The sequence below is a fragment of the Gymnogyps californianus genome, chromosome 12 (assembly GCF_018139145.2).
Source record: "Gymnogyps californianus isolate 813 chromosome 12, ASM1813914v2, whole genome shotgun sequence".
Taxonomy (NCBI): Eukaryota; Metazoa; Chordata; class Aves; order Accipitriformes; family Cathartidae; genus Gymnogyps; species Gymnogyps californianus.
Genome location: NC_059482.1, coordinates 1917250 through 1945218, shown reverse-complemented (window position 1 = coordinate 1945218; position 27969 = coordinate 1917250). Strand labels below are relative to the sequence as shown.

At 67.5% G+C, this 27969-nt stretch overlaps 1 protein-coding gene across 1 annotated transcript; it reads right to left on the bottom strand.

Annotated features, from left to right (window-relative positions):
- Positions 1-80: 80 nt before the first annotated feature.
- Positions 81-25547, bottom strand: PIEZO1 (piezo type mechanosensitive ion channel component 1). Its single transcript, XM_050904285.1, is given in 53 exon segments — positions 81-853; positions 952-1039; positions 1042-1149; positions 1254-1333; positions 1434-1556; positions 1642-1814; positions 1957-2049; positions 2136-2324; positions 2435-2582; positions 2660-2818; positions 2953-3167; positions 3258-3405; positions 3488-3611; positions 3748-4042; positions 4306-4494; positions 4573-4831; positions 4907-5056; positions 5167-5231; positions 5234-5290; positions 5376-5548; positions 5648-5728; positions 6065-6158; positions 6234-6337; positions 6811-6882; positions 7086-7174; positions 7314-7403; positions 7481-7649; positions 7756-7852; positions 8009-8034; positions 8037-8251; positions 8787-8940; positions 9508-9612; positions 9758-9962; positions 10048-10248; positions 10339-10464; positions 10593-10769; positions 10855-11012; positions 11823-11911; positions 11990-12169; positions 12369-12517; positions 12596-12774; positions 12932-13043; positions 13114-13374; positions 13475-13735; positions 13854-13946; positions 14110-14275; positions 14512-14725; positions 14897-15035; positions 16071-16233; positions 16343-16385; positions 16740-16862; positions 18107-18202; positions 25484-25547. Coding segments are annotated over 53 exon segments (7581 nt in total). The 3' UTR covers positions 81-603.
- Between the last annotated feature and the right edge of the window lie 2422 nt (positions 25548-27969).

Below are 27969 nucleotides of genomic sequence, written 5' to 3'. Positions count from 1 at the left end.
TTTGGTGGGGGCCAGGGGTGCAGGTCCCCGGTCCCACCCTGCAGCCCCCTCTCCCTACCCCAGCCGCACATCAGCCGGGGAGGCCTCAGCTTTGTTTTATTAGATATCTGTATAAATAAACCATTTGAATTAATAAAAAAAAAACAAAACCAAAGTCACAACAAGTGTCTAGAGTCCAGCTGGGGCTGCCAGCCCCCACCCCTGGCTGGGGGGGGCCATGACCCAGGGCCCCCAATCCTGGGGCTGGGGGGGGCTATTGCTTTTGAGTTCAACCTGGTTCTGGAGCAGGGTGGGGGAGAGTGGGGAGGGGGCACGGGCCGGCTCCTGACCGGGCCCCCCCCCCAGCCCCAGCAGCCAGGGGTGCCCAGCAGGTGGGGGGGGGCTGGCTCCTGTCCCCCACCCCGGGAAGGCACGACGTGGTCTCCGCAGGTTGGACGGCTTCAAAGCAACGTAAGAAAAACATCCTCCCTAAAAGCGAGCGCCGAGCACCCTGCGTCCCACTGCCTCCCCCGGCAGGATGCGGCCCCAGCTTTGGGGGGGGGCAGGTTAAGGCATTGGTGGTGATGTCCCCGGGGTGGGGTGGGGGCCTAGAGCCCCTTCCCCTTACTCCTTCTCCCGCGTCCACTTGATCATGGTCTCGGGGGAACGGTAGAGGAAGATGAGCTTGGCGTAGAGCTCTTCCTCCAGCTCCAGCTCGCCCGTCTCCCGCACCAGGAAGATGTCCTGGCACAGCTTCAGGATGCGGTCCACGCAGGGCAGCTCCTCGAACATGATGGAGTGCGAGATCTCGCTGAAGAAACCCCGCACGAACTTCCCGATCACCAGCACGATGGAGACGTACAGCCCCATGATCCTGCAAGGGTGGGGGGGGTCAGATCCTGTATCCCACCCCCAGCTTCACACCCCTTCTGGGGTGCAGCCAGGTGCTTCCCCCCCCCCGCCACCGCATACCCGTAGCCAGCCAAGAAGCCCAGGCTGGGGGGGCTGACTTTATCGTTGAAGATGACCATGGGGAGGATGTTGCCGTCGCGGGGGGGGCCTCTTTCAGCCGCACCACCCACCACTCCAAGAAGCTGTTGCCCCCTCGGCCGGCGCCTGCACGCTCCCGTTTCAGCTGCACCTCCACGTCCAGGTAGCTGTCCTCCCCGTCTGCCGGGGGGGGGGGTGGCACCGTCAGGACACAGCACAGCTCCCGGTGTGCCCCCCAACACTGATTTTTGGGGGGAGGGAGGGGGGAACACGGTGGGACTCACCTGGCAGCAGCTGCTTGACAGGGTTGGCTTCGGGGCCGTTGGGTGCCCGGATGTATTTGGGGAAGAGTTTGGGCACTTGCCTGCAAGAGAGTGGGGTGAGGGGGGGGGGGCGGGAGGGGGTACCGTCCCCACTGAGCATGGGGGGGTTGGGGGGGGTTGTCCAGCCCTAGGGACACTCACACGGGGGTGTCACGGGTGCCCTGCAGCAGCTGGGCCAGCTCCATGCGCTGGGGCGCGCCAGGCTGCAGGTCGGTGGTGTGCTTGTCAAAGGTGTGCTCCACCGTCCCCCCCTTGCCCAGGTCCCTGCGGGCAGAGCGGGCAGCAGAGGCTGAGTACGGGGGGTGTGCAGGCAGGGCTGCCCCCCACCCTCGCACCCTGCCGGCGGTACCTCTGGAAGGTCCAGGTGAGGCGGAGGGTGATGTCGGAGGAGCCGTTCTGCAGCTCCCGCCGCATCTGCTCCCGGCTGGGGGGGCTGATGCTCCAGAGCGAGCCCGAGCTGCCCTCGATGCGCGCCGTCACGATGTCCTCGTAGCCGTACAGCGTGATGAACTGCATGGCCACCTGGCACCAGGGGGGGCACACAGCTCAGCCCCCACCCAAGGACATCCCCACCCTGGGCACCCCCGGCTCTGCCAGCCCTCTCCGGGCACCCAGCAGGATGGAGCAGAGGGGGTTTTGGGGGGGGGGGCAGGAGGGGATTTACCGGCTGCCTTTCAAACTGGTTGGTGAGGGCTTCGTAGTCCTGGGGGGTGAAGGGCTGGATGGATTGCTGCTGGGCACTCATGGTGAACAGCGGCTGTGGGGGAACGGGGTGCTGTGAGCGGGGCAGGGGACCCCAGCGTCCGGGCTGGGCACCCCAGCACTCATCCCCTGCATCCTCACCTCGTACCCCCCAGCTTGAGGGTGACGGTGACGATCAATGGGGTGGTTCACAACACCCACCACGGAGCGCACCAGCGACATGAAGAGCAGCGGGAACCAGATGATGGCCACGAGGAAGAGGATGATGAGGCCCCCCATGCCGTACTTCACGATCTTCTTCTTCTTCTGCCCCTTGGGCTGGGGGTATTTCTGGGGGGGGCGGGGGGAAGAGACAGCACACAGTGCCAGGCGGGCTCAGGGGGGACTCCAAGCAACAAGGGGCTTATTGGGGGGCCCTTCCCAGCATGGCAGGGCCGTACCTTCTCCGTCTCACGGCTGCACTTGATGATGAAGATGTTGGCGTAGATGTCCTCCACGCACATCCAGTTGGAGAGGGACAGCGTGGTGTCCGTCCAGACCCAGTCCATGACGGCCCGCAGCTCCACCAGGAAGGGCACGAGGCGAAACCTGGGGGGAACACGGGGAGAGGGGGCTGGTACGGCACCCTCCGGGCACCCGGGGGTCCGCGCAGCCCCGTGCCGTACCCCTGGAAGAGGAAGAGGTTGAGGTGGTTGTATTTCTTGGTGAGGAAGTTGCCCAGGATGCGGGTGGGATAGCCGCAGCGGATCTGGTATGCCGACAGTGAGAAGTAGATGCATTTCACGAAGTACCACAGCTGGGCCACAGTGTTGAGGCTGAACAACCTGCGGGAGGGGAGGTGTTACCCTCCGGCCACCCGCCCAGCCAGGCTGGGCCACCACGTGGGCTTGCGGACACAAAAGTGCCACCCTAGGACCACAGCGTGCCCTTGGGGACATCCTCGGGGGATGCTCAGTACCTTTCGGTGACGGCCGGCAGGATGAAGAACATCCAGAGGTGGATGCTGAAGACCAGGATGACCTGGAAGATGAGCTTGCCCAGCACGGTCTTGCGGAGGTAGAGCGCGCGGTCGATGACCATGGTGGTGAACTGGATGAGCAGCATGACCAGGAAGGCCTCCGGCACTTGGTCATCCGACAGCGAGGAGGTGATGTCGGCGGCTGCCGAGTGTTTCTGGGGATGCAGGAGACATCAGGATGTGGCCCAGCCTGGCCCCGTGGTGGGAGCCAGCCAGTCGGCGTCCTGCAGGCACCCCCTGCTCACCCCAAAGGCCCAGAAGCCGAAGATGATGATGATGAAGTCGACCACGTCGGCCAGGAACATGAAGGCGTAGACGTCGGTGGCCGCCCGGTGCTGGGTGTGCAGGATGTCCCGGAAGAACTTGCGCACCGGCCGGTACATGTTCTGTGCCCTGGAGGGGACAGAGAGAGGGGACGGGTGACGGGGGCTGCACCCCGCATCCCCCACCCCAACCAGCGCCACGGGGCACTCACATGGTGAGGAAGAAGAGCTTGACCCGTAGCCCAAACGCCTTCAGCTTCTTCTGAGCATGGCTCTGTTTTACCTCTTCCTCCTCCTCCTCCTCTTCTTCCTCCTCCTCCTCCTCCTCCCCATCCCCTGTGAGTGAGGCACGGCGTGGGTGACAGCCAGGGTCCTGCAGGGCCGCATCCTGCCCGGCCCCAGCACCCCTCTGCCCTGGGGGACACCAGCCTTGCCCCTCGCTGGGGTGCCAGGGCCGGGAACTGGTGCTCACCTTCCTCCGGAGCCGCTGCCGGCTGCTTCTTCCCCCGCCTCCTCTTCCTCCTGAAGCGGAGCTGCGTGGCCCCGGCCCCCTCTTCCTGCCCCACGGCATCGCCCTCCGGCTCCAGCCTCGCGGCTGCATCCGGTGCCCCCGGCTCTGCCAGCGCCTCCATCCCTTCCTCACCCACCGCCAGTGGCGGGGACGCTGCTTCCTCCCGCTTCTCCTCCTCTTCCTCATCCTCCACCCGCTCCGCCTCCGCCTTCTTCTTGGGGAAGGGGTCCTCCTCGTGGTCCCACAGCCCGTAGGACTGGGGAGGAGTGCGGTCAGGGGGACGGGGTTCCTGATGCCCCCCAGCCCCACGCACCTCACCCCCCCATCCCGCAGCACCGGCTCCTGTTGCACCCCAGGGACCCAACCAGCAATAGGTGCCTTGGGTAGTAACCAAGGCAGAGCCACCAAGCACCCGCTGGGTGCTCTCCAGAGCCCCTCATCACCCCCAAGAGCACCTCCAGCTCCCAGGGACGCCCACCCAGGTGACACCCACGGCAGTGCCTGTGCCCCGGGGCTCACCAGCAGCAGAGAGCGATGGAAGAAGAGCGCCAGGAGCTGGATGAGGTCATACTTGATGTAGCGGTCGGTCTTCTCCAAGCCCAGGATGCGGGGTGGGAAGAAGGGCTTGCCCTCGTTGCGCACCAGCATGGCGTAGCCGTTCCAGGGGAAGAACCCGAACTGGAAGAGGTATTTCACCACCACCATCACCTGCGGAGACATTGGGGTCAGTGGGTGGCAGCCGGGGGCCGGGTGGCATCGTCCCTTCCCCGGCCACCCCCTGCCCACCTCGGTGAAGATGATGGCGGTCATCCAGAAGCGCTTGCTGGGCCGAGGGATGGAGAGCATGGCCCAGAGGAAGACGAGGATGGGCAGGAAGAGGGAGATGACGGAGGCGGTCACCATGTTGTTGAGGATGATGATGAAGTAGCAGAGCAGCTCGGAGTGGGCGGCCACGCAGCGGTACCCGGCCAGCAGCAGCTTCAGGAACCGGTTGTGGGACCGATAAAACTGCTCCGATTCTTCCAGCTCGGGGAAGTACAGCCGCCTGCGGGGTGCAGGGGGGGGTGAGCCGGCCCCGCCGCCCCCCAGCCCCGACCCCACCATCCCCACGTCCCCGTACCTGCTCAGGAGGAGCTCGCTGGCCGTCCGGCTCCGGTTCTGGGGCAGAGCCAGGAGCTCCCGAGACCCGGCCACGTCCTCCTGCGACCCCCAAGTCGTCACCCGCTCCTGGCTGCCGGTGGGCAACGGGCATCCCGCCGGGGTGGGGTGGCTCCTCGGTGCCCGCTGGGGACGGCACGGGGACAGGGGTGAGCCCCCTGCCCGCCGGTCCCTGCCCGTGGCGCTGCCGGCTGCCCCCTCGGGGGGTATCTATGCACCTGCCTGGAAGCGACGCCGTTTTGGGGGTCCGCACCCCCGGCCCCCCGTGGGCTCGGCTCCTCGGGGGGGGCTCCTCCGGCGGCGGCAGGTAGAGCTCATCCAGAACCCCGCGGTGCATGTCCTCTCCCTGCAGCGGGCAGGGGGTCAGTGCCACCGTGGTGCTGCCACCCCCCGCCTCCCTCGCCGTGTCCCGGGGTCCCTCCCGGGCTCACCGTGGCCAGCCGGCACGTGAGGACGTATCTCTCGAGGCGCAGGACGGTGGACATGTCGGCGTGCTCCCGAGTGCAGGCATCCAGCCACTGGGTCAGCCCGTCCACCATAGCCCGGCACAGCACCCACAGGAACCGCAGGGTGTTCAGCACCCGCTGCACCACGTTGCCCCGCTCTGCCGAGGAGACAGGGGGAGGGAGGGGGGTGTCACTTCACACCCGCTTGGACCCCCCCCCCAGCACCCCTCTGCGCTGCGGTCCTGCCGCCCACCTACCGGAGCCTTCCTCCTCCTCTTCCTCCTGGCCTTCGGTCTCTTCAAGCGCCTCCAACTCCTCCTCCCTCCCTCCGCTGTCCCCTGCAAGGGTCAGACCCCCCAGGAAGGGGTAGCACCGGCTCAGTGGAGGCTGGATATCATTTCTGGCCTCTGTTGGGGTCCTCCCGCTCATCGCCCCGTCCCGTGTCCCCCCCCCATCCAGCTTAAAAACCAGCATGGGCACCAAAGGAGAGCCGCATGGCTTGTGCCCAACCCCATCGTAGCCATCGGAGAGCCCACGCACACACACCGGGAACCCCGCCGAGGTGATACCCCATTACGGGATGCCGACAGCAGCCAGGGCAAACAGCGGGCACGGGGCAGGGCTGCGTCCCCTCCCGGCCCCCCCAACCCTATTTTAGGGTGAGCCAGACCCACCTGCAGTGACCTCGGCACCGGGTGGCTCCGGCTGCTCCTGCTCCTGCTGCCGCAGCGCCGTCCTGGTGTTGGTCACCCAGGCCTGGTAGGCAAGCTGGCATGGGGAGAGGGGCCGTCAGCACCCCATGGGCACCGTCAGCACCCCCCCCGGCCCCCCAGCCATGCTCACCTGGAAGGCACTCTGCCTGCTCGGCCGCGGCTCCTCCGGCACCGCCGCCTCCTCCTCCTCCTCGCTGTCCGACTCAAAGAGGAAGTATTCCCCTGAATGCAGCACTGCCAGGGTGGTATGGGGTGTCACGGCACGGCTGGTGCCACGGCACGGGGTGGCACGGCACAGCCGGTGCCCAGGCTGGCCCCGCTGCCATCTCTCCAGGGCTCTCTGCCTGGCACAGCGCTGCGGGCACGGTGCCGAGGACACCCATGGGGATCCCCTTTGGGGACATCAGGGTCAACGACTCAGCTCTCACGTCCCCAAAGTGGGGTCCCTCCAGTGCTGGCGTTCGGAGGTGACCGATGCCGGTAACCCCAAACGCAGCCTGGCACCCCGAGTCCAACACCCCGTTAGTGTTGGGAAGCAGAGAAGCCCTGGTTAGTGCCCTGCGGCCGAGCACGGGGACGGGGGACATGCAGGGTGTCACCTTGCCGAAAGCACCGTCACCACCGCTCCCCGCGGGTGTTAGTGGTCCCCGGCGGAGGGACCTTGCCGAGGGGCTGCGCCCCGTTATGGCCCCGTGCCGGGGCAGTACCTGCGGCGTGGTCTAACCATGGCCGCCACCACCGCTCCCTCTGCCGGGAAGGGTCCGCTGGGCTGCTGGGCGCTGTGGAATGGCAGACGGGGAGGCTGAGAACGGCCACGCTCGGTGCACCCCCCCCAGAGTGGGGGCGAGCCGGGGGGTCAGGGAAGGGGTTCACCACAATGCTCCGTGGGGGTCCACTGGGACAGGCGTCGGCGATGGGTCACGGTCACCCTGCTGTGCCTGGAGAGGGGTTGGGGGGATGAGGGGGACCCCCCAGCTCTCACCTGGCCTGGCCTCATCCTGCCCCTCGCCGGTGCCGCCGGGCAGCCGCTCCTGGTGGTACTTCTCCTGCTTGGCTCGGATCCGCTCCATCCTGCCAGGCAGACGCTGCTGCGGAGCCCGCTCCCCCAAATCCCCCGGGGCACCCCCATCCACGCCACCCACACAGGGGTGCCCCAAGGTGCTGGTGGCTGCAGGGGAGGGGTCCCAGGTGCCCCCCAAAACCCACTCACTGCCGCTTCAGCTGGGCCAGCGACTTCTTCTCGGCTTGCCGGTGGGAGCGCATGCTCTTCAGGATGCTGGCCTTGAACAGCGCGACACCCCTGCAGGGATGGCGGGAGGGTGAGGGGGGCACCCGCACCCCAGCACCCACGGGGACCCTCCGGGACCCCAGCCCCACCTTGAGGCTTGCAGGGCAGAGGCCTGGAGGTCCAACATGACGTGCAAGAAGTAGTAGCTGAGGAAGACGCGGCGCTGGAGCAGGAGGAAGAAGAAGCAGATGCTGTCCCAGATGATGCCCGCCTCCTCCACAGGCAGCGAGCAGTCCTGGTCCTTGCCCATCTCCTTGGCTGGCAGGCAGAGATGCAGGCAGGTTAGGCAGCAGCCCAAATCTGCACCCCCAACCCCACCAGCTCAGGCAGGGCAGCCCCCAGAACCCCCAGGCCAGCAACTCACGGTCGTAGTAGCCCTTGACAGTGCAGACCAGGCTGAAGAGCTGGATCACCCAGCAGAAGTTGCTCTGCATCTGCTGCACGAAGACGCAGGAGAGGAGCTGCGGGGAGAGAGGGCAGAGTGCAGGGTTTGCCCGGGGATGGTGAGAGGGGGACGGTGTTGCCACCCGTCCCCTCCCCAGGGGATGCCCAGGGGGTGGGTGGTCCCGAGGAGCAGCCCAGGGGCCGTTGCGTGGCCAGGGACCAGCAGCCCTCACCGACAGCATGTTTTTGGAGATGATGACGTGATGTTGTAGAGGATGAGGCAGTCCCAGAGCACAAGGCGAGCCCGCGCCGGCTTGCGCAGCATGGCGGTGCCGAAGAGGAGGAGGTAGAAGCAGGCCAGCAGGTAGCCGAGGCCGAAGAGGCTGATGCGGGTGGCCCCAGTGATGAAGACCACCACCAGGACGAACCAGAAGAGGTAGCGGAAGACCACCACCTTCGCCATGTCCAGGTACGACCTGCAAGATGGGGCACTCAGAGCAAGGTCCCCATCCCCTTCCAGCACCCATGTGTGGCACCACCTAGTTTTGGGGTGCAGCGAGGTGCTACCCCACGCCCCAGCCAAACCTAGTCCCCGCATCAGCCTTATCTCAAGGGACAAAGTGCCTTGTCCCAGTCTATGGGGTCCCAGTGCCCATGGGGGTCCTGCGCCATCACCAGGGGTGTCCTGGACCACTGTATCTCCTTCCAGCACAGCCTCAGGGTGCTCCTGTCCCAGCCTGGGGGTACCCTCCTAGTGGCAGGGGACCCTGTTCCAGCCTTGGGGGGGGTCCTGTCCCAGCCCAGCACTGGGGGGGATGGCTTCCCTGGCCCAAAGGGGTCCCAGCACTGGTGGGGTCCCATCCCCATCCTAGGGGATCCCATCCCAGCAGGTGCCGCTGCCTGGGGGTCCCATCCCAGGGTGTGTGGGGGTCCCACCCCCATGGCCCCAGGTGCCCCAGCCCATCCCAGTCCCAGGTTGCGGTGCCGTGCCGCGCGGTGGCGGGCGCCCACCGGCAGTGGATGAAGTTGGGTGTGGGGTTGTGGGGGTCCCGTGCCAGGTCGAGCCGGTCGGTGTTCTCGCCGGCCGCCCGCAGCCACTCCTCGGTGCGCTCGGCCTCGAACACCCGCCACTGCTGGGCCGCGCACAGCAGCAGCACGAAGTCGTCTGCAGGCACATGGCACAGATAGCAGGGCGTGGCTCTAGTAGGCCACGCCCCTCCCCAAAAGAGGGCGTGGTATCCACCAAGCCCCTCCCCCAGAGGGGTGGGGCACCCCAGGCCACTCCTCTCCTGGGGTGTGGGTTTCGTTGAGCTCACCCCCAAGGGGGCGTAGCTCTCCCCAGGCCCCTCCTCCCCTGGGGGTGTGGCTTTAATCAAGCACCTCCCCAAAGGTGTGGCTCTCCCCAGGCCCCTCCTCCTCCCCAGAGGAGGTGGGACTTCAAGCAAGCTCCTCCCAAAGAGGCAGGGCTCTTCCACAGCTCCTCCTCCAAAAGGAGGTGGGACACTTGTCAATCTCCACCCCAAGGGGGTGGGGCACTTGTCAAGCTCCTCCCACCCCCTCCTGCCTGCCCTCCCACCTCCCCTCTGCTCACCTTCCTGGGGGCAGGAGGGGACCCGACCCCCCCCATGGCTGGGGTTGGGGGTGCCCCATGGGCAGGGGGGTGCCAGGGGCTGGAGTTAGGGGGACAGGGCACCCCATGGGCAGGGCGATGCCAGGGGCTGGGGATACTCACTGATGAGGTTGGTGGATTTGGGGGCCACGAAGAAGTCGGGCAGGTAGAGCCACTTGATGAGCGCCGAGTTGATGGGGAGGGCCCGGCTCCAGCGCCACGGGTAGTCTGGGGGGCGGTGGGCACGCTCGATGCCAGCCTCCCAGCCCCTTACCCAGGCAGGCAGGGGGGCGGGCAGCCTGCCCGCACACGGACCTCCGCCTCCCTGACCCGTCCGAAGGATGGGTGCCTCCCCCCCACCCCTGCCCCTTACCCACGCAGAGGGCGGGCGGCATGCCCACGCACAGCAAGTACTGGTAAAGGAGGAAGGCGACGAGGAAGAGGCAGTACTTGGGCCAGAGGCGGGCGATGGCCGCCCGCCGGCGCCGCGTCAGGATGACGACCAGCCAGCAGCCGTGCAGGATCACCATGAAGTTCATCCGCTGCCCGATCACGTTCACCGTCATCAGGAAGCAGATCTGGGGGGGGGAACGCAGAGGCTCAGCCCTGGGGTGCTGCAAGCGGTGGGGACCCCCCCCCTGTCCCGCAGCGCCTGCTCCCCACCTCCAAGCCAAACTTGTAGTAGAAGTAGTTGAGGAAGTATTTGGCACAGCTGCCGAGGCCATGGTCGAGGTGCTCGCGGGAGACGTCCTCGAAGATGGTCTCGGTGACAGGGGCCACCAGCTGATGCTGCTTGCGGTAGTACTCCTGGCGCCGGTACACCACCGCCTCAAACACCAGCAGCAGCAGAACCAGGAGATGGTTCTGGGGGGGTGAAGGGGATGCTCAGGACCACGGCATGCCGCCGAGCATCCCCCCGTGTGGTCCCCGCAGACGGGGTGTCCCCGTGCCCACCTGGATGTAGCCCAGGTTGGGGTAACCCTTGCGGATGCCGAACCAGTTGGCAGGGTCCACGGGGCCGCGGTACAGCGTGGAGTTGCTCAGCTCCTCCGGGCTCAGGTTGGTGCTGTTGAGCTGGGGCTGCAAAAGAGGAGCACCACCGGGCATCAGCACCCCTCACCCCTGCCGCTGGACCCAGGGAACCCCCTCTGTGCCACCACAAGCACCCCAAGAACCGGGCATCCCCCCCGGCACGGCTGCCCGGGCACCTGGGTGCAGTTGCTGGAGTACTCGCTGGGGTCGACAATCTTGAGCTGGTAGAGCATCTTGCAGACGATGATGATGCAGGTCCAGACGGTGGAGAGGCAGGAGGCCATGTGGCGGAAGCGGCAGTAGGGCATGGCGAAGGCCCACAGCAGCACCAGCAAGAAGTTCATCAGCGATACCTGGGGCAGCGGCCGTGTCAGCACCCCAGGGTGCCCGGCTGAACCCCCCCCCCACCCCCCCATCCCAGCACCCTGGGGTTGGTACCTCCTGCAGAGCCACCCAGACGGTGTAGAGAGCCACCAGCTTGAGGACGTGGAGCTCCAGCAGACGCCCCACGAAGACCTGCCCGCGGGTCAGCGTCTCCGAGAAGGTCCAGCCCAGCACGATCAGGCGCTCCAGCACCAGCCCCCATTTGGTGGGCGCTGCGGGGACACGGACCGTCACTGACACCCCCGCAGCCACTCTGGCTCAGAGGACACCCCAACCCATCCCCGTATCCTCTCATGCTTGGAGGACACCCCAATCCATTCCCACTAACCTCCCACACTTGGAGGGCACTCCAATCCATCTCTGTACCCTCCCAGCCCCTTCCTGGCTCAGCGGACATCCCACTCCATCCCCATCCCTCCCAGGCTTGGAGGACACCCCAAATCCATCCCGTACCCTTCAAGCCCTTTCCTGGCTCAGAGGACACCCCAATCCATCCCTGCACCCTCCCAGCCCTGCTAGCTTGGAGGACACCCCAATCCATCCCTGCACCCTCCCAGCACATTCCTGTCTTGGAGGATGCCCCAACCCATCCCTGTACCCTCCCACACTTGGAGGACACCCCAAATCCATCTCCCTACCCTCCCAGCCCCTTGCTGGCTTGGAGGATGCTCCAGTCCATCCCTGCACCCTCCTACACTTGGAGGACACCCCAAATCCATCTCCCTACCCTCCCAGACCCTTGCTAGCTTGGAGGACACCCCAATCCATCCTGTACCCTCCCACACTTGGAGGACACCCCAAGTCCATCTCCCTACCCTCCCAGCCCCTTGCTAGCTTGGAGACACCCCAATCCATCCCTGTACCCTCCCACACTTGGAGGACACCCCAAGTCCATCTCCCTACCCTCCCAGCCCCTTGCTGGCTTGGAGGATGCTCCAATCCATCCCTGCATCGCTCCCCAGCCCCTTCCTGGCTTGGAGGACACCCCAATCCATCCCTGTCCCCCCACCCCTGCCCGGTACCCTGTGACGCGGTGTTGGAGTCGCCCATCCCGGTGCTCTCGGCAGCAGCCGCATCCCGCAGCAGCCGGCTCCCGTGCAGCTCCTCAGGCCTGCGGGGAGGAGGGCTCAGAGCGGGGACAGGGGACTCGGGGTGCAGGGGGGGGGGTCACCCCGGCATGGGGCCCTACCTGGGGATGTGGCAGGGCGACAGGGTGGCAGCGGGGATGCGCTCCAGGTCGGTGATGTGCATGAAGGGGCGGTGGAAGTAATGGAGCTGGAGGATGCAGGCCAGGAGGAAGAAGCCCGGGATGAGGGTGCTGGAGAAGAGCTCGGAGACGCTGAACTGCTCCAGGCCCAGGTCGCCCAGCCTGGGCAAGGAGGAGAGGGTCAACACGGGGCCGCATCCATCCCACCCTGCACGGGCATCGAGCCGCCACGCCGGGGCTCAACGCCAACTCCCCCCCCGTGCCTCAGTTTCCCCACGTGCAACGCATCCCTTGACCATGCCCTGATGCCACCACGGGGCGGGCGGCAGCAAGGACCCCGTGGTGGTTCGGGGACACTCACTGCTCATCAGTGAGACCCGTCAGGTTCCTCCAGTACATGGGGAAGTCCTCGAACTGGAAGGTGTAGACGGCGATGAGCACCAGCATGGTGTACGCCACCACCAGCCACCAGAAGCCCTTCAGCACCTTGCGCCACAGGCTGTAGTACACCTGCGGGGACGGGGACATCAGCGGGGCCACGGCTGGGGACGGGGATGGGGATGGGGAGGGGTCCCCAGCCCCCCCTACCTGGAAGAGGGTGAGGCAGAGGAGGAAGAGGAACATGTAGACGATCTTGTAGACGACGAGGCGCCCAGCGAAGCTCACCACGATGAACATGCCGGCGCAGACGCAGATCCAGTATTTGGCGTAGAAATCCCGCACCAGGACCCCCAGTGCCTTCAGCACGTCCCGCTGCCGGCTGGGCTCTGCAAGGCAGGGAAGGGGGCTGCAGGCAGCCAGGCGGGGGGCACACGTGTCTGTCCCCCCCACCCCTGGCAGCTGCCCGCCTCCGGGCGCTCGCACCCCAAGGATGCTCAGCCCGGTGCAGGATCCGTCCGGGTGGGTAATGCCGGGAACCCTCACCCGTGTCCGAGACGGTCACCTCCAGGAGCGGGGTGGCCGGGCTCCTCCTCGTTAGCAGCTTCTCCTTAACGAACTGCCGCAGCAGCAGCCAGAAGGTGAGGGTGAGCAGGAGCTGTGGGGACAAGCGGTGAGTGGGGACAGCCGGGTGCCAGCGGGGACAGGGACGGGGACACCAAGCTTACCTTGGCCCCCAGGTCCAAGCAGGGATATTTGGGGTGCACCAACCCCAGCTGCTCGAGGCTCATAAAGCCGACGCGGGTGGGAAGCTCGGGGACCAGATCCATGCCCCAAACGTACTGGAGGCTGCAGAGAGCGATGCCGTAGAGGAGGAGGAAGGGCGAGCAGAGCATGGCGAAGTGATGCCGGCTCCGCACCGTCCAGATGAGGCATGCCCAGAGCAGCAGCACGAAGGTCAGCCAGCTGTGGTAGGTGATGCTCCACACCTGCGGGCAGGCAGGATGCGGCCGCTCACCCGGGCTCAGCCCGGGACGTGCCACCCACGTCTGTGTGTGTCCCCCCCCCGCCACCCTCCCAGCCCCTTACCATCATGGCGATGAGGGCGCAGACGTAGCTCTGGTTCATGACGACGTGGCCCAGGGTGTGCAGGGGTAGCCGCTCTGCCGGACGCCTCCTGCCTGGCCACGGGGAGGGGGACCGTGAGCCACCCCCTGGGCCACGGGTAGGGTTTGGGGAGGGGGAGGCGGTGGAGACGGGCTTACCCGCCTGCGGCGAGTTGCCCATGACGTGGACGGTGCAGTTCTCAGCGCTGCTGCCCGGCTTCCCGGTGCTGGGGGACAGCATGGGCTGGGGGGGGCAGAGAGGGCTCAGAGCCCACCCCGGCACCCCCGGAGCACCCCGCATTCATTCCCCCCCCCCCCAGCTCAGGCATCGCTTGAGGGGCACAGCCCCCTCCCAAACCCACCTTGGTGTCCTCAGCCACGCCATCGGTGTCCTTGGGCCAGCTCTCCAGCTCCACCAGCTCCCTCGCCGGCGGCTGTGCCAGCGCCACGGTTCTCTGCAAGGGGCAGGAGCCAGCTCAGGGCACCCCGCTGCAGCCGCTGGGGGTGCAGGATCATGCCCCATCCCCCTGCCGAGGCACCCCCCACTGCAGGCACCCCCCTGCCCCCCACCTCCCCAGGCACCTCCATGGGGTCTGGCTCGGCCCTGCAGCCCCTCACCCTGGCATCCAGCCGGCGCAGCTTCACCAGGGTGGCCACGGTGTAGTAAAGCAGGAGCAGGATGCCGGGGTTGGCGTAGACGGGCCAAGGGTGGCCGGTGTTGAGCACCAGGGCGTTGGGCCGGGAGCAGTTGCGGTACAGGACGATGTCCTTGAAGCCGAACACCCTGCGGGGACAGAGCGGGTGGCATTATCACCCGCCCGAGCCAGGACCCCCACCGCCCGCCACGGTCCCATCCTGGCACTGGTATGGCACCACGGCTTCACCGAGCAGCCTCCGGCCACCCTCCCTGGGGACCTGCCGCAGCTGGCAGCGGGATGGGGGACAAGCGGGGTGCCGAGCTGGCTGCTCAACCGGGGTGGCACGGGGACCCACGGCACAGCTCCCTCCCCGGGGACTCACCGTGCCCAGATAGTGGGAGGCGGGAAGACCCCCTGAACGAAGGGCGCCTGGTAGGCATAGAGGCAGAGGAGGTGGCAAGCGGCGTAGACGCCGACGAGGACGCAGAGGGTGTCGAAGGCCAGGCGGCTGGCGGGGAGGTGGCAGGCCCACCACGTGCACAGCCCCACGAAGAGCAGGTAGTAGACGCTGGAGGAGGCGGAGGGCAGGGTGATCCCTGGGGAGCAGCGCCCCGCGGGCGGTCAGTGCGCGGCCGAGCATCCTCCGGTCAGGCAGCCCCCGGCCGAGCATCCCCCCCTGAACGGAGCATCTCCTCCAGCAGCATGGCCACCGAGACACCCCTCCCCTGCCCCCAGCTCACTGCATGCCCCCCACGTCCCGTACCCACCGGCCAAGGCCAGCAGCAGGATGGCCAGGCCCTTCCCGGCTGCCCAGAGCACCCAGTGAGCCGTCACCCGCAGCCTGGCGCTGAGTGGCGTGTCCCCATCAGCCGTCCCACCGCGCTGCTCCACGTCCTCCTCTTCCCCCTGCCAGGCGAAGGAAAGCGCAGGGTGAGCCCCATGGCCCGATCCCGAACAGCCCACCAGCTCCAGGCTGCTCCTGGCTGTGCCTCAGTTTCCCCACTTGAGGGAGAGCACGGGTGGACAGCCGGGGCACCCTGCCCGGCGCTGTGCGGGCGCGCAGCCCGGCACCTGGCCGTGTTTATCTCATTAGCCGCTTGGAAAGCGTCTCCGAAAGGCGGCTGTTTTTCTTGGCGCTGCCGCCCGGGTTCCCAGCACTGAGCTTTTTTCCAGGCTGCCTCCCGCGCTGGCCCCGCGCTCACGGCAAAGGCATTCGCATCGGTCGGCGCTCCGGTTACAGCTCGGCCACGGTCGGAGCCGGGCAAGGGAGCACCCGCCACGACAGCCCGGACCAGTGGGGAGCACCCCAGAACGGGGCTGAGCCCCGAGGGGTGTTTGCTGAGCTGGGGGTTACCATGGGCTTGGGGTTGTGTCTGCCTGGGTGACACCGGTGCCATGAGCACAGCGTCCCGGTGTCCCGCTGGCACGGGACAGCATGGCATGGCACGGCACAGCACCCAGCCGGCGAGCTCAAGCTGGGTGCCAGCACCCCATGATTGCCCGCCCCACTGCCCTGCCTGAGCCCAGGGGTTTTGCTGTGGTGGTGCCAGCCGGAGCCTGGGGGTGCGGGCACCGCGCTCCCCTCCACCGGTGAGCAGCCCCGCATCAAGCGGTGCCATGGGGCCGGGCTGTTTGCCGGGATCCCTACGGCAACGCAGGAGCAAACACGGGCACTCCTCCGCGGCTGAGTCACCCCGGCCCGTACGAGGTGCCGTGATGATGACCCAGCCCTCCACCGCTGCCCGCTCAGCCGGGCGGCCAAAACTGCCCCAAGCTGGGTCCCCGGCCACCGAGGACGTCCCCATGCCAAGCCCCTGTGTCCCAGGCTGCCCTCCCTGGGGAGGGGATGGGGACCGGCCACGGTGCCCCGGGGAGGCTGGCGGGGGCTCGGTGGGACGTGGTGGGTGGGATGCTGCCGACGGCGCCGGGGTTGGCTCTCACCCGCTCAAGGGGCTCCAGGGACTCCGGTCTCCGGCCGCGGGCGGCAGCACCGGCCTTGGGGACGAGGCGGCGGCACAGGCACAGGCAGAGGGATGAGACCAACAGGATGCCGGCGTCGGGTGCCACGAGACGCACCGAGTTGGGGATATCGCTCAAGTCCAGCCTGGGGGGGGGGGGGGGGGGCGGGCGGGGAGAGCGGGGCAGGGGAGGGCTCGGGGTTGCCCTCCCCGCCACTGCCAGCCCCCAGCCCCACACTGCTGGGGTACCCTTACCTGGTGACCCCGATGTGCCGGGCAAGGACCTCCCAGGTGCTGCCTGCGGGGAAGCAGGGAGGCGCTGAGTTTGGCAGACCCCGCGCGGGCAGCGCGCTTCCCCATGGGGTGAATGGGGATGGGGTCTGTGCCCAGCGCGCAGCCGTCACTGAGCGGGCACCCTGGCACGGCACAGCATGGCCCTGGTGCTGGGCAGGCGGCTGTGACCCCTGCAGAGCCTCAGCAGCCCCCCAGCACCCAGAAAGATGGGATCCCCACACCTGCATGTCACCATCTTGGGGGTCCAGGCGCGGGGCACCGCGGGGAGGGGGTGAAGCCTGGGGGAGCATTGGTGTGGGAGGGCGAGGGCAGGCTGTGGGCACCCCCAGGGCAGGCTGCCCTGGCACCCCATACTCACAGCTGGGCCCCAGCAGCTGGTCCAGGACGGGCAGCATGTACAGGCATATTTGGAAAACGAAGTGGGCGAGGAGGAAGAGGATGCTGGTCCCCAGCAGAGCTTTGAGGAGGCGGCTGGTGTGACCTGCAAGACATGGGCACCCCATTACCCATCGCCCGAGGTGACCCTGGGATGCACCAGCATCCCCAGTGGGGACCCAGCACCCTCCAGACAGAGCTGGGAAGGGGTGCACTGCGGCCGTGCCCAGAGATGCCAGGGGTCTGCCCTAGGGACAGGTTCCCACCAGCACCTTGCATGTCTCACCGTGCACCCAAGCGCAGCCGAAGAGCATCCTTTCTGCTGCATTACTGGAGAAACTGAGGCACGGGGCAACGCAGGGAGCCAGGGCCCCGGGACCACACTCCCTCCCCTTGCACCTGCAGCACCCTCCCATCTAGCCAGCACCGGGCGCTTCCCGGCCCCACTGCACCAGGACCGGCATCGGGATGCAGCTCACCATCCCCATCCCGATCCCTGGTGGAACGTCCTGTGGGGGGGTGCCGGGGGTCCCCCGTACCACGAGTCCCGTCAGACCTTCCACCAGCTGCAGCCGTGCCCCTATCCCACCCAGCTCCCCGGGCCGGGCGCCCGTTTTCCTGGCCACGGGACAGGCAGCGAGCCCACCGCAGCTGCACGCCGGCTGGGGGGCGGCCCCGGGCCAAAAACTCTCCCTCCGCTTGTTTTTTTTTTTTTTCCTGTAAATCCGCGCGAAGGCTCTCGGCAACTCCCGGGCTCCGGAGCCGTGCGAGCCCATGAAATATTCAGAGGGCAGAGCTTTTAGCTGCGGCCGTGCCAGGCACTGCCGGCTTGCGTTACAGTATGGCTCAGCCTGGCACAGAGAGCAGGGAGACAGCAGGGCTACGGGCAGCCGATGCCCATCGTGGGGGGATGTGTCCCATGCACCCGCCGGGGGGGAGATGCACCCACAGACACCCCCCCCCCCGCCATGTCCACCGTGGGGGACGTGCCCCACGTGCCCGGGCAGGGCGGAGGGGCTGCTCGTGGTACATCCCTGCCCACCCGGCGGGCACAGCCCAGCCCTGAGGTTTCTGGTTAATAAGGCTGGGGCTCAAAAACTGGCCATTTTGTAGCTGGAGGCCTATTAATAGCCGCGCCGGGCTATAATTAACAGAGCGAGGCTGCCACGTGGAGCCACACTGCCCGGCTGGGGGGAAACCGCAGGGGAAGGAGGACAGGTACCTGCCGGAGAGCGGCTGGCAGCCCCCGCGCTGCCCAGCTCCCCCGGGGCCAGAGCTGCCCGCCCCGTTGCCCACCCTGCTGCCCGCCATGCCCTGCCCGGTCCCCACACCCCAGGCTGAGCCCCTTACCTCCGGCGGAGCGCTGGGTGGGCCCCGGGAACCAGGGCAGGAGCAGCAGGAAGAGCAGGTACACCAGGGAGAGGACGTTGAAGCGGAAAAGGCAGGCTGGGGGCAGAGGTACGGGCAGGGTTAGCGCCAGGGATGCGGCACGGGGAGGGTACCGCACCCCACCAGGCTCCCGGCTGCATCCCCCAGCTCCGGGGACCCCCGAGGATGGCACCCCGACCTGCATGGTGAGGGATGCCCAAGCAGGAGGCAAGGGATACCCTGAAATGAGAGGCACCCCAAAATGACGGGCAGTCCTGGACAGGGGCTCAAGCGCCCCAGAGATGCCAGGGGGAAGAGAGGGATGTGGGCAGGAGCCCGGGCTGGGTCAGTCCCAGTGACCCGCACGGGTGGCACGCGGTGGGGGACACATCAGATGTCCCAGACATGTGGGTTGACAGGGGGACAAGAGCAACAAGTAAAATCTGCCGCATTTCCGCATCACTCCTGCAAGACCATGCTGAGGTTTGCAGGGACCCCCGCGGCTGGGCTGGGACCCCCACCCATGCCCACCCTGGGGCTGGCACAGCCCCTCACCTGCACCCAGCCCTGCTCTGGGTGTGCCACCAGCTCATCACCTTCCCCCTCGCTTATTTTTAGACCTAAATTACAGCTTGTTTGCAGGCGTGAAACCATCGGAGGAGCTGGGCAGGGAGCGGGGCTGAGCCAGCGCCCCGCGGAGCTGCCACCGGCGGGGACATCCCAGGGCAGCTGCCATCGTGGCTGGGGACGCAGCGTTCCCATCGGCTGCATGCACACGCCAGGCGAGCGGTGACAGACACCGGCACATGCACCGGCGTGAGCTGGGACCAGCGGCAGGGCAGCCCTGCGGCCGCCCAGCCACGAGGCCACGGTGATGGGCACGGCCACCGCGAGACACCCACCAAATCAGAGCCTGGCCGGAGAGGAAGGGAGTCACGGGGGGCTGCGCAGCATGGCGGCTTCGCTTTTTAACTGTGTCCCTGCTCCAGGCAGTCCCAGGACATCCCTCCGTCCCCTCCCTTGCAAACCAGAGGGACGTGTCCCTGCACCCCCCCCCCCAGGCTGGGGGGACCCCACTCTGGGTAGGGGGGATCCCTCTGGGGCAGCCCAGGGAGGGGACGGCCACAGGGGACCGGTGTTGGGGACCCCGGCTCTGCATGGCCAGGGCAGGTACCTGCTCCCCTTGGCACCCCACTTGGGAAGGGGGTGAGGCAGTGGGGTGCCCCGAGAGGGCAGTCCCCGGCCCTGTGGGGCTGGGGCAGGGGGTGAGAGGGGGAGCAGGCCAGGTGCCAGGGGACATGCTCGGCACCACCAGCCCGGCACGGCCCTTCCTGTGTTTACTGGGTTTCAATGGGACGGCACATCCTGGGGCAGGGGACAGCGCGGCCGGGGGGGGGACACACAGTGCAGCCCCCCTGTGAGCCACCCGGCACCCCGGGAACGGGAAGGGATCCTCGGAGGGTGCGGAGGTGGCAGGAGGGGAGGCACCCAGGAACGCACCCAGCAGCCTGGGGCACGTCCCACGCAGCACCCATCGGCGCTAATGGTGGTCCCTGACCCCCAGCTGTCTCCCTACCCCTGGGAGCGCAGGCAGCACTCCAGCATGGGTGGGGGGGACCGGGACCACCATCCCACCAGTTGCCTCTCCGCACTGACCCCAGGACGCGTCACCTCCCCGCACGCCGCCGAGGGTTGCTGGCTACATTTCGGCAAACCATGATCTCATGGAGCAAATATTCCCCTTCCCGCGCCAGCGGCGACGGGGCCGAGAGGAGCCTTCCCGGCGCGGGGGCGAGCCGACGCTCCGGCTTACGTGGGAGCCAGCCAGTCCCCCTCCGATGGCCACCGGCACCCCCCATCCCAGCACCGACCTCGCTGCCCACCCCTGCGCCAGGGCAGGGTCCTTTGGGTGAACCAGCCCCAGCGTGAGCCCTCGTCCCAGCCGTGGCTACCCTGCGGGTGCTGGTGGCACGGAGGGGACCGGCTGTGATGGAGCCCTGCTGGCATCGCCTGGGCTGGGGCTTGCCTGAGAGCTGCGGGGATGGACGGGGATTGCAGGCACCGTGGGGAGACCCACGGGCATTGCTGGGCACCAGGGCACGCGCATGCTGCAGGGACCACCCGTGCCCAGAGCGATGGCGTGACCCAGGTATTTTATGCCACAAGTGCCAGCCCCCCAGGACCAGGGATGTCACTCCCGGGCCAGCACAGAGCAAGCATCCCAGTGGCAGCGGCTCGGGGTCACCTAAGGCATTGGGAAGGGCTGGCAGCAGCTGCCTGCAAGTGCAGAGCACCCCACTGCACCCCAGGGCTGAGCCAGCACCCACGGGACCCTCTGGCCAGCAGCTCCCCCTCCACCCTGGCTCAAGGCATCACCGGGAAAGCTCCTGGCAGGGTGGTCAACACTCACCGCAGCCCCGGCTTCAACCAGCTTTTAAGGGCTCAAGGATGAAAGAGGGGGAAAAAAAAAAAAAAAAAAATAAATGATGCTACAGGGAGCAGCCCCCCAGCACGATGCAGCCCAGTTTGGGAGCACCTGCGGTGCCCAGCTTTGCACCCACGCCTCCTCATCAGGGCTGGCTGCACCGGGGCGTGCCATGCCGGCAGCGCATGGGTGCTCCATCCTGCACAGTTGGAGGAAACCGGTTCCCTGCCATGCTGACAGCGGGGAAAGTGCTGGCCGGCGTGGGGGGAAAAACCAGTTTGGCGTGTGCGGAGAGCGGTGGTAGGGAGAGCAGCCCCGCGGCAAAACCCGCCCTCCCGCACCCCATCGTCCCAGCGAGGAGCCATGTAAGCAGCACCCATCGTCCACGATGCCCCGCGGTCTCGCCTCTGCCGCATGCACGGGGCAGGATCCCGCGCTGAGCATCCCCCTTGTACCCCCAAGCAAGGCTATCCCGGATCCACACCCCAAACCCCCCCTTCCCCAGCTCCGTGACCCCAGGGAGTCAGGAGCAGCCGGCCTAGCTCCCACGCTGCCGGGGAGTTCACCGCCACCGCTGCTGGTGCTAGCAGCCAAGCAGCACTTGAAATATTAACGAAGTTAATGTGCCGGGAGGAGGATAAATCGCAGCGCCGGGGAGCTGGGCGAGATGTGCCGGGTTTCCTTCACACCGGCCTTTAATCTCCCCTTGAGATCTCCCTGTGGGAGGGGAAGGGGGTCATTGGGGACCCCAGGGGAAGGCAGGGACCCTCCGGTGAGGGTGGGGGCAGCCGGGGAGAGCCGGCACCAGGGTCTCTCCCATTGCAATCAGGCCAGGGAAGCGTGGGAGGGGCGGCTGCGGGAGAGGGTCAGGGTCTGGTGCAAACCTGGCACCATCCCGTGCCCAGCCTGCTCCCAGGGACGGATCCATACCCAAGTGCACGGGGAAAAGGGGCTCCCCGGACCCCACCGGCAATGGGGAAGCCCTATGCACCGGCCCCACAGCACCATCCACCCTGTGCCCATACACAGCCCGATACACCGATTGGCACCGGCACAGCCGCTGGCTCTGCGGGGACCTGTGGCCGCTCAGGATTAATTAGCAGAGCTCTTTAATTCCCTGCCTGCCCTGCTATTTTCACACGGGCCCCGTTACCTGCTGCCGGAGCCAGGCAGCTCTGCCGAGCTGCTTCCCTGCAGCTGGGTCCTGCCTCCCGGCTAACCGGCCCAACTGGGGTCCCCGGGGCCGGAGGGACCCAGACAGGGTCCCCAAGGTGTCACTTTGCACCAGGACCCTGCGCTCTGTGCCTGCTGGCTGCAAACCAGAGGCAGGCTGACGAACCCCAGTCACAGAGGCTCTCCCCATGGGATTTCTCCCCATCCCAAAATCCAGGCAGCCCTAAAGCAGCGAGCCCCAGGGCCAGCCATGCCAGGACAGCCAGCCGCCGGCACGTTCCCAGCCCCAGCCCCCCTTTCCGGGAAGAGAGAGCAGCCCCGCCAGTTCACCCACTGTATCCTGTTTTTGTGGAAAGTTAATCCCGCTCCTGCCAGTGCCGAGGCAGCGGCCGGCCCCGCTCCCCGGGGATGCCACGGGTGCTGCCCCGGGGAGGGCACCGGGCTGGGTGCCAGCGGGAGCCATGGCTGCCAGCCTGGGAAACCCCAGTGGGCAGCCAGCAGCTCGTGCAACGGGACAGGGAACGCAGTAGCTTTGGGGACGGGTGCTCGCTGCCACCCCAGTGCCTGGGGACACCCCTTTCCCCGGCCCCAGGGCTGCAGCCCCTACACCGGGCACACGCCGGGATGGCATAGCCCATGCCAAGGGGCCAGAGCAACCGTCGGGGCTCCCAGAGCCACAGGCTCAGCACCAGGATGCCCATGCACGCCTCCCGCTTGCTCACGAGGACCCATGCTCCCATCGCACGGCGACATTCCCGGATCCACCATAACATTTCCCACGCGCAGCTCGGGGCCGTGACGGTGTCTGCCATACGGCAGCGCCAAACAGTGCCCAAACACACCCCCCCCCCGTCCTCCTCACCCAGCCCCAATGGGCACCCCAGGACTCTGCTGCAACTGGGGTGCGGAGGAGACAAAGGGTTAAACCCTGCCGTGCCCGGGCTTTGCAAACAGGAGCAATACAGCTCCTGCAAGCCCAGCTTGCAGCAGCCCCCCCAGCTAGCCGGACGAGCCCCAGGGGCAGTGTGGAGACCCACTGCACCCCCAGGGAGCTCCCACAGCGTCACCCACCTCAATGGGGCTGTGCAGAGGGGGGGGGCTTTGCAAAAGGCTCAGTCCCGGGGAGACGGGCACCCCAGCCCGGGCAGCGTCCGGGCAGGCTGCAGGCAGCCCTGCACCTCCCATCCCCCTGTGTGCCTGGGGAGGAAACAGCAGTTATTGCTCCTGGAAGCAGCGGTGGCTTTTTTTAATTTTTTTTTTTCTTTTTTTTTTTTTTCCCCTCCTCTTTTTTATTTCCCTTCATTTTATAAAAAGCACCTGACCGCAGGAGGCAGCTGGCTGCGGCCCACGCGCCCGCCAGCACCCAGCTGGGCACCGGCCCCCTGCAGCACCCATCACTGGGGCTGGGTGGGCAAGCTGGGGCTGGGCAAGGGGGCACAGCCAGGAGGGGCCATGTCCTCACCTCACCCCGGGTCAGGACACCCCCCCCCCAGTTTGGGGGGTCACCGCAGCCCCAGGGAGGGAAGCTGGCACCCTCACCCATCACTTCTGCCCCAGCACCACGGAGCCGCGCTGGAGCTGAGCCGGCGCAGCCAGGACCATCACCCAGCCCGGGGGTCTCGGCGCAGAGCTGCCTGGTCGTGTGTCGTCGTGTCGTCCCCCCCCCCCGGTCACCCCACGTGTGGGATGTGGCCCCCACCAGCATCCCCGCCAGGCAGGACTGAGCCGAGGCATCTCCCTGCGCCGGGTGAGGATACGGCCCATGGCACGGCTGGGAGCCACACCGTAGGGGTCCGTGCCTGTGCCAGCCCGTGGGAAGCGGGGGGCTGCCCCAAGCCGTGCCGTGGGACCCAGCTCCTGCGCCGCAACCCGTCCCGAGCTGGCCGGGAGCCGCGAGCAAACATCCTCCGGACGTTTGGGAAGAGCCTAATTGCCAGGGAAGGAAGGGCTGCAGGCGGGTCGTGCTCCGGGGCTCTTCCTCTCCCCACCCAGGTGCAGCAGGACAAGCCACATTCCCCCTGCCCCGTGCCTCAGTTTCCCCCTCGGTGCGGGTGCGAGGCCCCAGATCCCCCCCCGGAGTCACCCGCACGGCTATGTTGACAAGCGGCCGGAGCAGGAGGGAGCCGCTCTCCCAGGACAGCCCCCACCCAAGCGGGGTCCCAAATTTAAACCAGCCACCTATGAGCTCACCGGGGGCGGAGGGGGGGACGACACCAACGCTACCGGCATCACCAGCCGTGGGAGACGGCAGGTCCCCGGTACAACATCCCATGCCGGAGCGGGGCAAGCGGGCAAACAAGCCTGGCACAATTTGGGGCCAAATCGGCATAATTGGGGCACGAGGGCCCCATGCGCGAGGCCGCGCCCAGAGGCCACGTGTCACCCCGTGCACCCATGGGATGCGCCCAGCGGCTCCCGCGCCCCGGAGAGGCGGCTGCCACCCCACTGGCCGGGGAGGCCTTGTGCAAGTGGCGCCCGGCCACCTTCCCTTCCCAGCCCCGTTCGTAGGCAGGGTTATAATTAACCTCCTCACATCCTGCACGATGCACTGAGTCACTCCTCGAGCAAACTGGAGCAAATAAAGAGAAGCTTTTTTTCAACAGTTACCGACTTCCTCTGCCAGCGAGGCTCACCCCACGCCGGCGGCATGGCCAGCACCGTGCATCCCAACCCGGCTCCCCAAAACAGCAGCCGGGACGGGGGCTTCTCGGCCGGACGCGGCTCCGGTTGGGCGCATGTCCCTCTCTCTGGGTGACGCTACCCCAAAAGTCATGCCACCGCTTCCCCGGGCCTGCAGATCCCCCCCCGGCATGGGTTGTGCAAGCCCGGTGGCGGCAGCCGGACCCTGCCCATGCCCGGGCACAAGGAGCCCGTTGAACAATCCTGTTTACGGAGAGGTTTTTCCTTTGCGTCTAGGTAAAGGTAAACGGAGAGTCCCCAAACAGGCTCCCCCGAGCAGCGGGGTTCAAAGAGCCGATTCTTGTTCTGTGCGTCCCAGGACACGGGTATTTTCCAGGCCGGTAGCCAGACGGTTGCCTTGGTGGGTGGCGCATCTGCCTTCAAAGGCCAGCGTTGCTTAAAACGGGCTGGGAGCAGCTTGGGAGCCACGGCCCTGCAGAGGCTGCTGCGGCCGAGGTGGGTGCCCCGCTCCCTGCCGCGGCACTGGGATGGTACCCGGGCACGGAGCCGGCATGGGTGCCAGCTGCCCCCCGAGCATCGCCGGGAGCCAGGCTGTCCCGGCACCCTCCTCACCCCACACCTTACAAGAGGCAGCGGAGCGAGTGGGGTGACACAGTGGTGTCCAAACCGGGACGGTTTCAGCCCCAACCAGCCCCCGGGTGCCCAGGGTGTGGGTGCCCGCTGAGGGGGGGGACGGGACCAGACACGGACGACACGGGACGGGACACACGCACACCCAGGGCGCTGCCCCCACACCCGGCCCGGAGAAGTTACAGCATTTCCCGAGAGCAGGCTCGGTCCCGCGTGGGGCTGGGGGGGGGGGGGAGTGGAGCATGCAAGGTGGTTCCCCGTGGGGCTGGGGGGGGAGGTCCCCCCCAACCACCCGCCGCGCGTCCCGCCACCGACCCACCCGCCTCCCCTCGGGGCCGGCGGCGGCTCCTCCCGAGGTGGGGAGCACCGCGACGCGGCTCACGCGTGGGGGGGGGGGGGGGGGGGAGACAGATACACCGCACCCCAACACAAACACCCCAACACCCCCTCCCCCCCCCCAAAACCCCCTCCCCAGGTACGGCCGCACTCACCGGCGAGCAGGGCGAGCGGCAGCAGCAGCCAGTACAGCCCCGCGCACAGCGCCCGCCGCTCCATCCCTTCAGGCGGCGGCGGCGGCAGCGGCGGCGGGGGGGGGCCGGCCCATGCCCCACCGAGCCCCGCCGTGCCGTTCCGCCCCGCCGGGGCTGGGCAGGCCCCGCTGGCCGGTCACCGGAGAGCAGCGAACGGACGCTCTTTCCCCCGCCCCGCTCCCGCTGCTTTTATAAGCGGCGCCGCCCGCCCCCCCCCCCCCCCCCCCCTTCCTCCTCCCTCGGGCGGGCTGGCCCGGCACGGCACGGCTCGGCCCGGCACAGCACGGCACGGCTCGGCTCTGCTCGGCCCGGCCCGGCCCGCCTAGCGCCGCCCGCCGGCACTGCAGCCCCGCCACTGCTGCCACGAGTTGGCCGGTCTCAGCCTCGACGGCAGCAAGGGGCGGCTCCCGGAGCGGAGCGCTGCGGCCGGGGTGAGGAAGGGGCGAGCCTGGACCCCACAGCACACCCCCGCCCCGGTTCCCGTCGCCGGCAGCATTTGCGGCAGGGAGGGGGGGGGGAAAAAAAAAGCTATCTAAAAAAATAATTACCAAAAAAAAAAAAAAAAAGCTGATGTGTTTCCTGTTTGCTTCGTTAAAAAAAAAAAAAAAAGAGGCCAGAGCTAATTGAGGCTGAGTGCTCCGCTCGGGGCCCGGGGCTCGGTAATGCCTGCACGGAGCCCTGCAGCCGCGGCAGCAACGCGGCACAGGGCAGAGAGCCGCTGAGGACAGCCACCGCGCTGCACGGGAGCGGGGCACTCGGGCGTGCTCCCCCTGGGAGCAGCCGTGCACCCCCGGGAGCTGGGTCCCGTGTCCCCGGAGCTGGGTGCGCACTGCGCACCCTAAGGAGCCAGATGCACGGCCACGTACCCACGGAGTTGGGTGCCCAGATGAGGGGAGCTGGGTGCCACGCTCACCGCCGGCAGCCCGAGCTGAGCCCTGGTTGGGAAGGCGTTGGGCACAGCCGGTGGCGAGGCCAGCATCGCCGGTGGCCGCGGGGCAGCGGGCAGCACCACGGGCAGTGCTGGTAACCGCCGGCCCCTAAGAGGAAGCATCGGCCCATGAAATTCTCTGCATTCTTTGGCTTCCCCGCGTTTGTTTTCCGAACACGCTTAATAAACTGGCATCCAGCTGGCATGCTGCCGACCCGCTCCCCACTTTGGCGGGCTCCTCTTTCTTCTCCACACTCCCTCCAGCGCTCTCGGGGCTCTTCCCCCCGCCCAGGCCCGCACCCCAAATGTGCCGCAGAAGCTGCAGCCATCGGGACACCGCTGCCCACGCCGTAGCCCCTGAACCACGGGCAGGATGGGCCCAAGGACCCCCAAACACGCGTGTGTCCAGATGAGTTTTGCTGGGCACAGCCCCTCATGGGAGCTGGGACGGGCTGCGGGCACCCAAACCGCCTCCGAGCATCCTCAGAGCAGGGACTCAGCCCCTCTGCCCGGCTGCATCGACCCTTATCGCTGGGACCCAGAGGGATTCACTCGTGTAAATAAAACACTCGTCAACGCCGAGCCGCGAGGCTCTGCATTAACACCACGTCCGGGAGACCCGGGGCATGGAAATTACCGCTGCAAAAGCCCCGGGGCTGCATCCCCCCCACCCAGAATGGATCCAGGAAAGGGTGGTGCATGGCACCCACGCTGGCGTCTTGCTCCCAGCCCGGCCCCGAGCACCCACCGCACCGCAGCCAGGCTGGGAATGGAGACTGTGGAAGTAAATGGGCACGGGGAACGGCACCCCAGAGCCCTGCCTCGCGCGGCCGAATCCGGCCCCGAGTGGCCCCGCTCCACTTTGCCGGCCTTGCTCAGGCTTTAAGAGAGAGATGCCGGAGAACGGCGCGGCCCCATAATGTGCTGCGGGCACGGCCTGAGTGCCCGGCGATGCGTTTTATGGCGAGCAAGCTTCTCCCACGTCCGGGCATTGCCATTAGCGCATGGCCACGCCATGGGGCAGGGGGATGCCGGGGCAGGGGGTGCTGTGGGTGCCTCTGGAGCCCCTTGTTCCCATGGCTGCCCCTAGCCGGAGCATCAACCGCTGCCTGGAACCGCAGATTTGGGGGAAGGCAGCAGTGGCAGCGTCCCTCAAGGGACCCCACGGCCACCGCAGAGCTCTCGCTGGGAGCCGGGCTGGGTTCGGCCCCACGCGAGCTGGAAACAAGCAGCTCTCCGGCCCCAAGCCCGCTGGGGAGAGCAGATAAGAGGGGTGACCACCAGCCCAGGGGCTAGCCGGGGCCAGCGCCATTTCAGGTGCTGTTTGCCCTGCTCTTCCCCTGCTCAGGGTCCCCCAGCTTGTGCCCCCCCCTCCCCGTAGCAGCCGAGGGCCGGGCAGCCTCCATCCCTGCAGCAGGCACACGGTGCACCAGCCGGTCCCCTGAACCGGGCGCTGAGGCACCGGGAAAGGGGGAGACCCCCGGAACGGGTCCGATCCCCCGCAGCCAGCCGGCCGGCC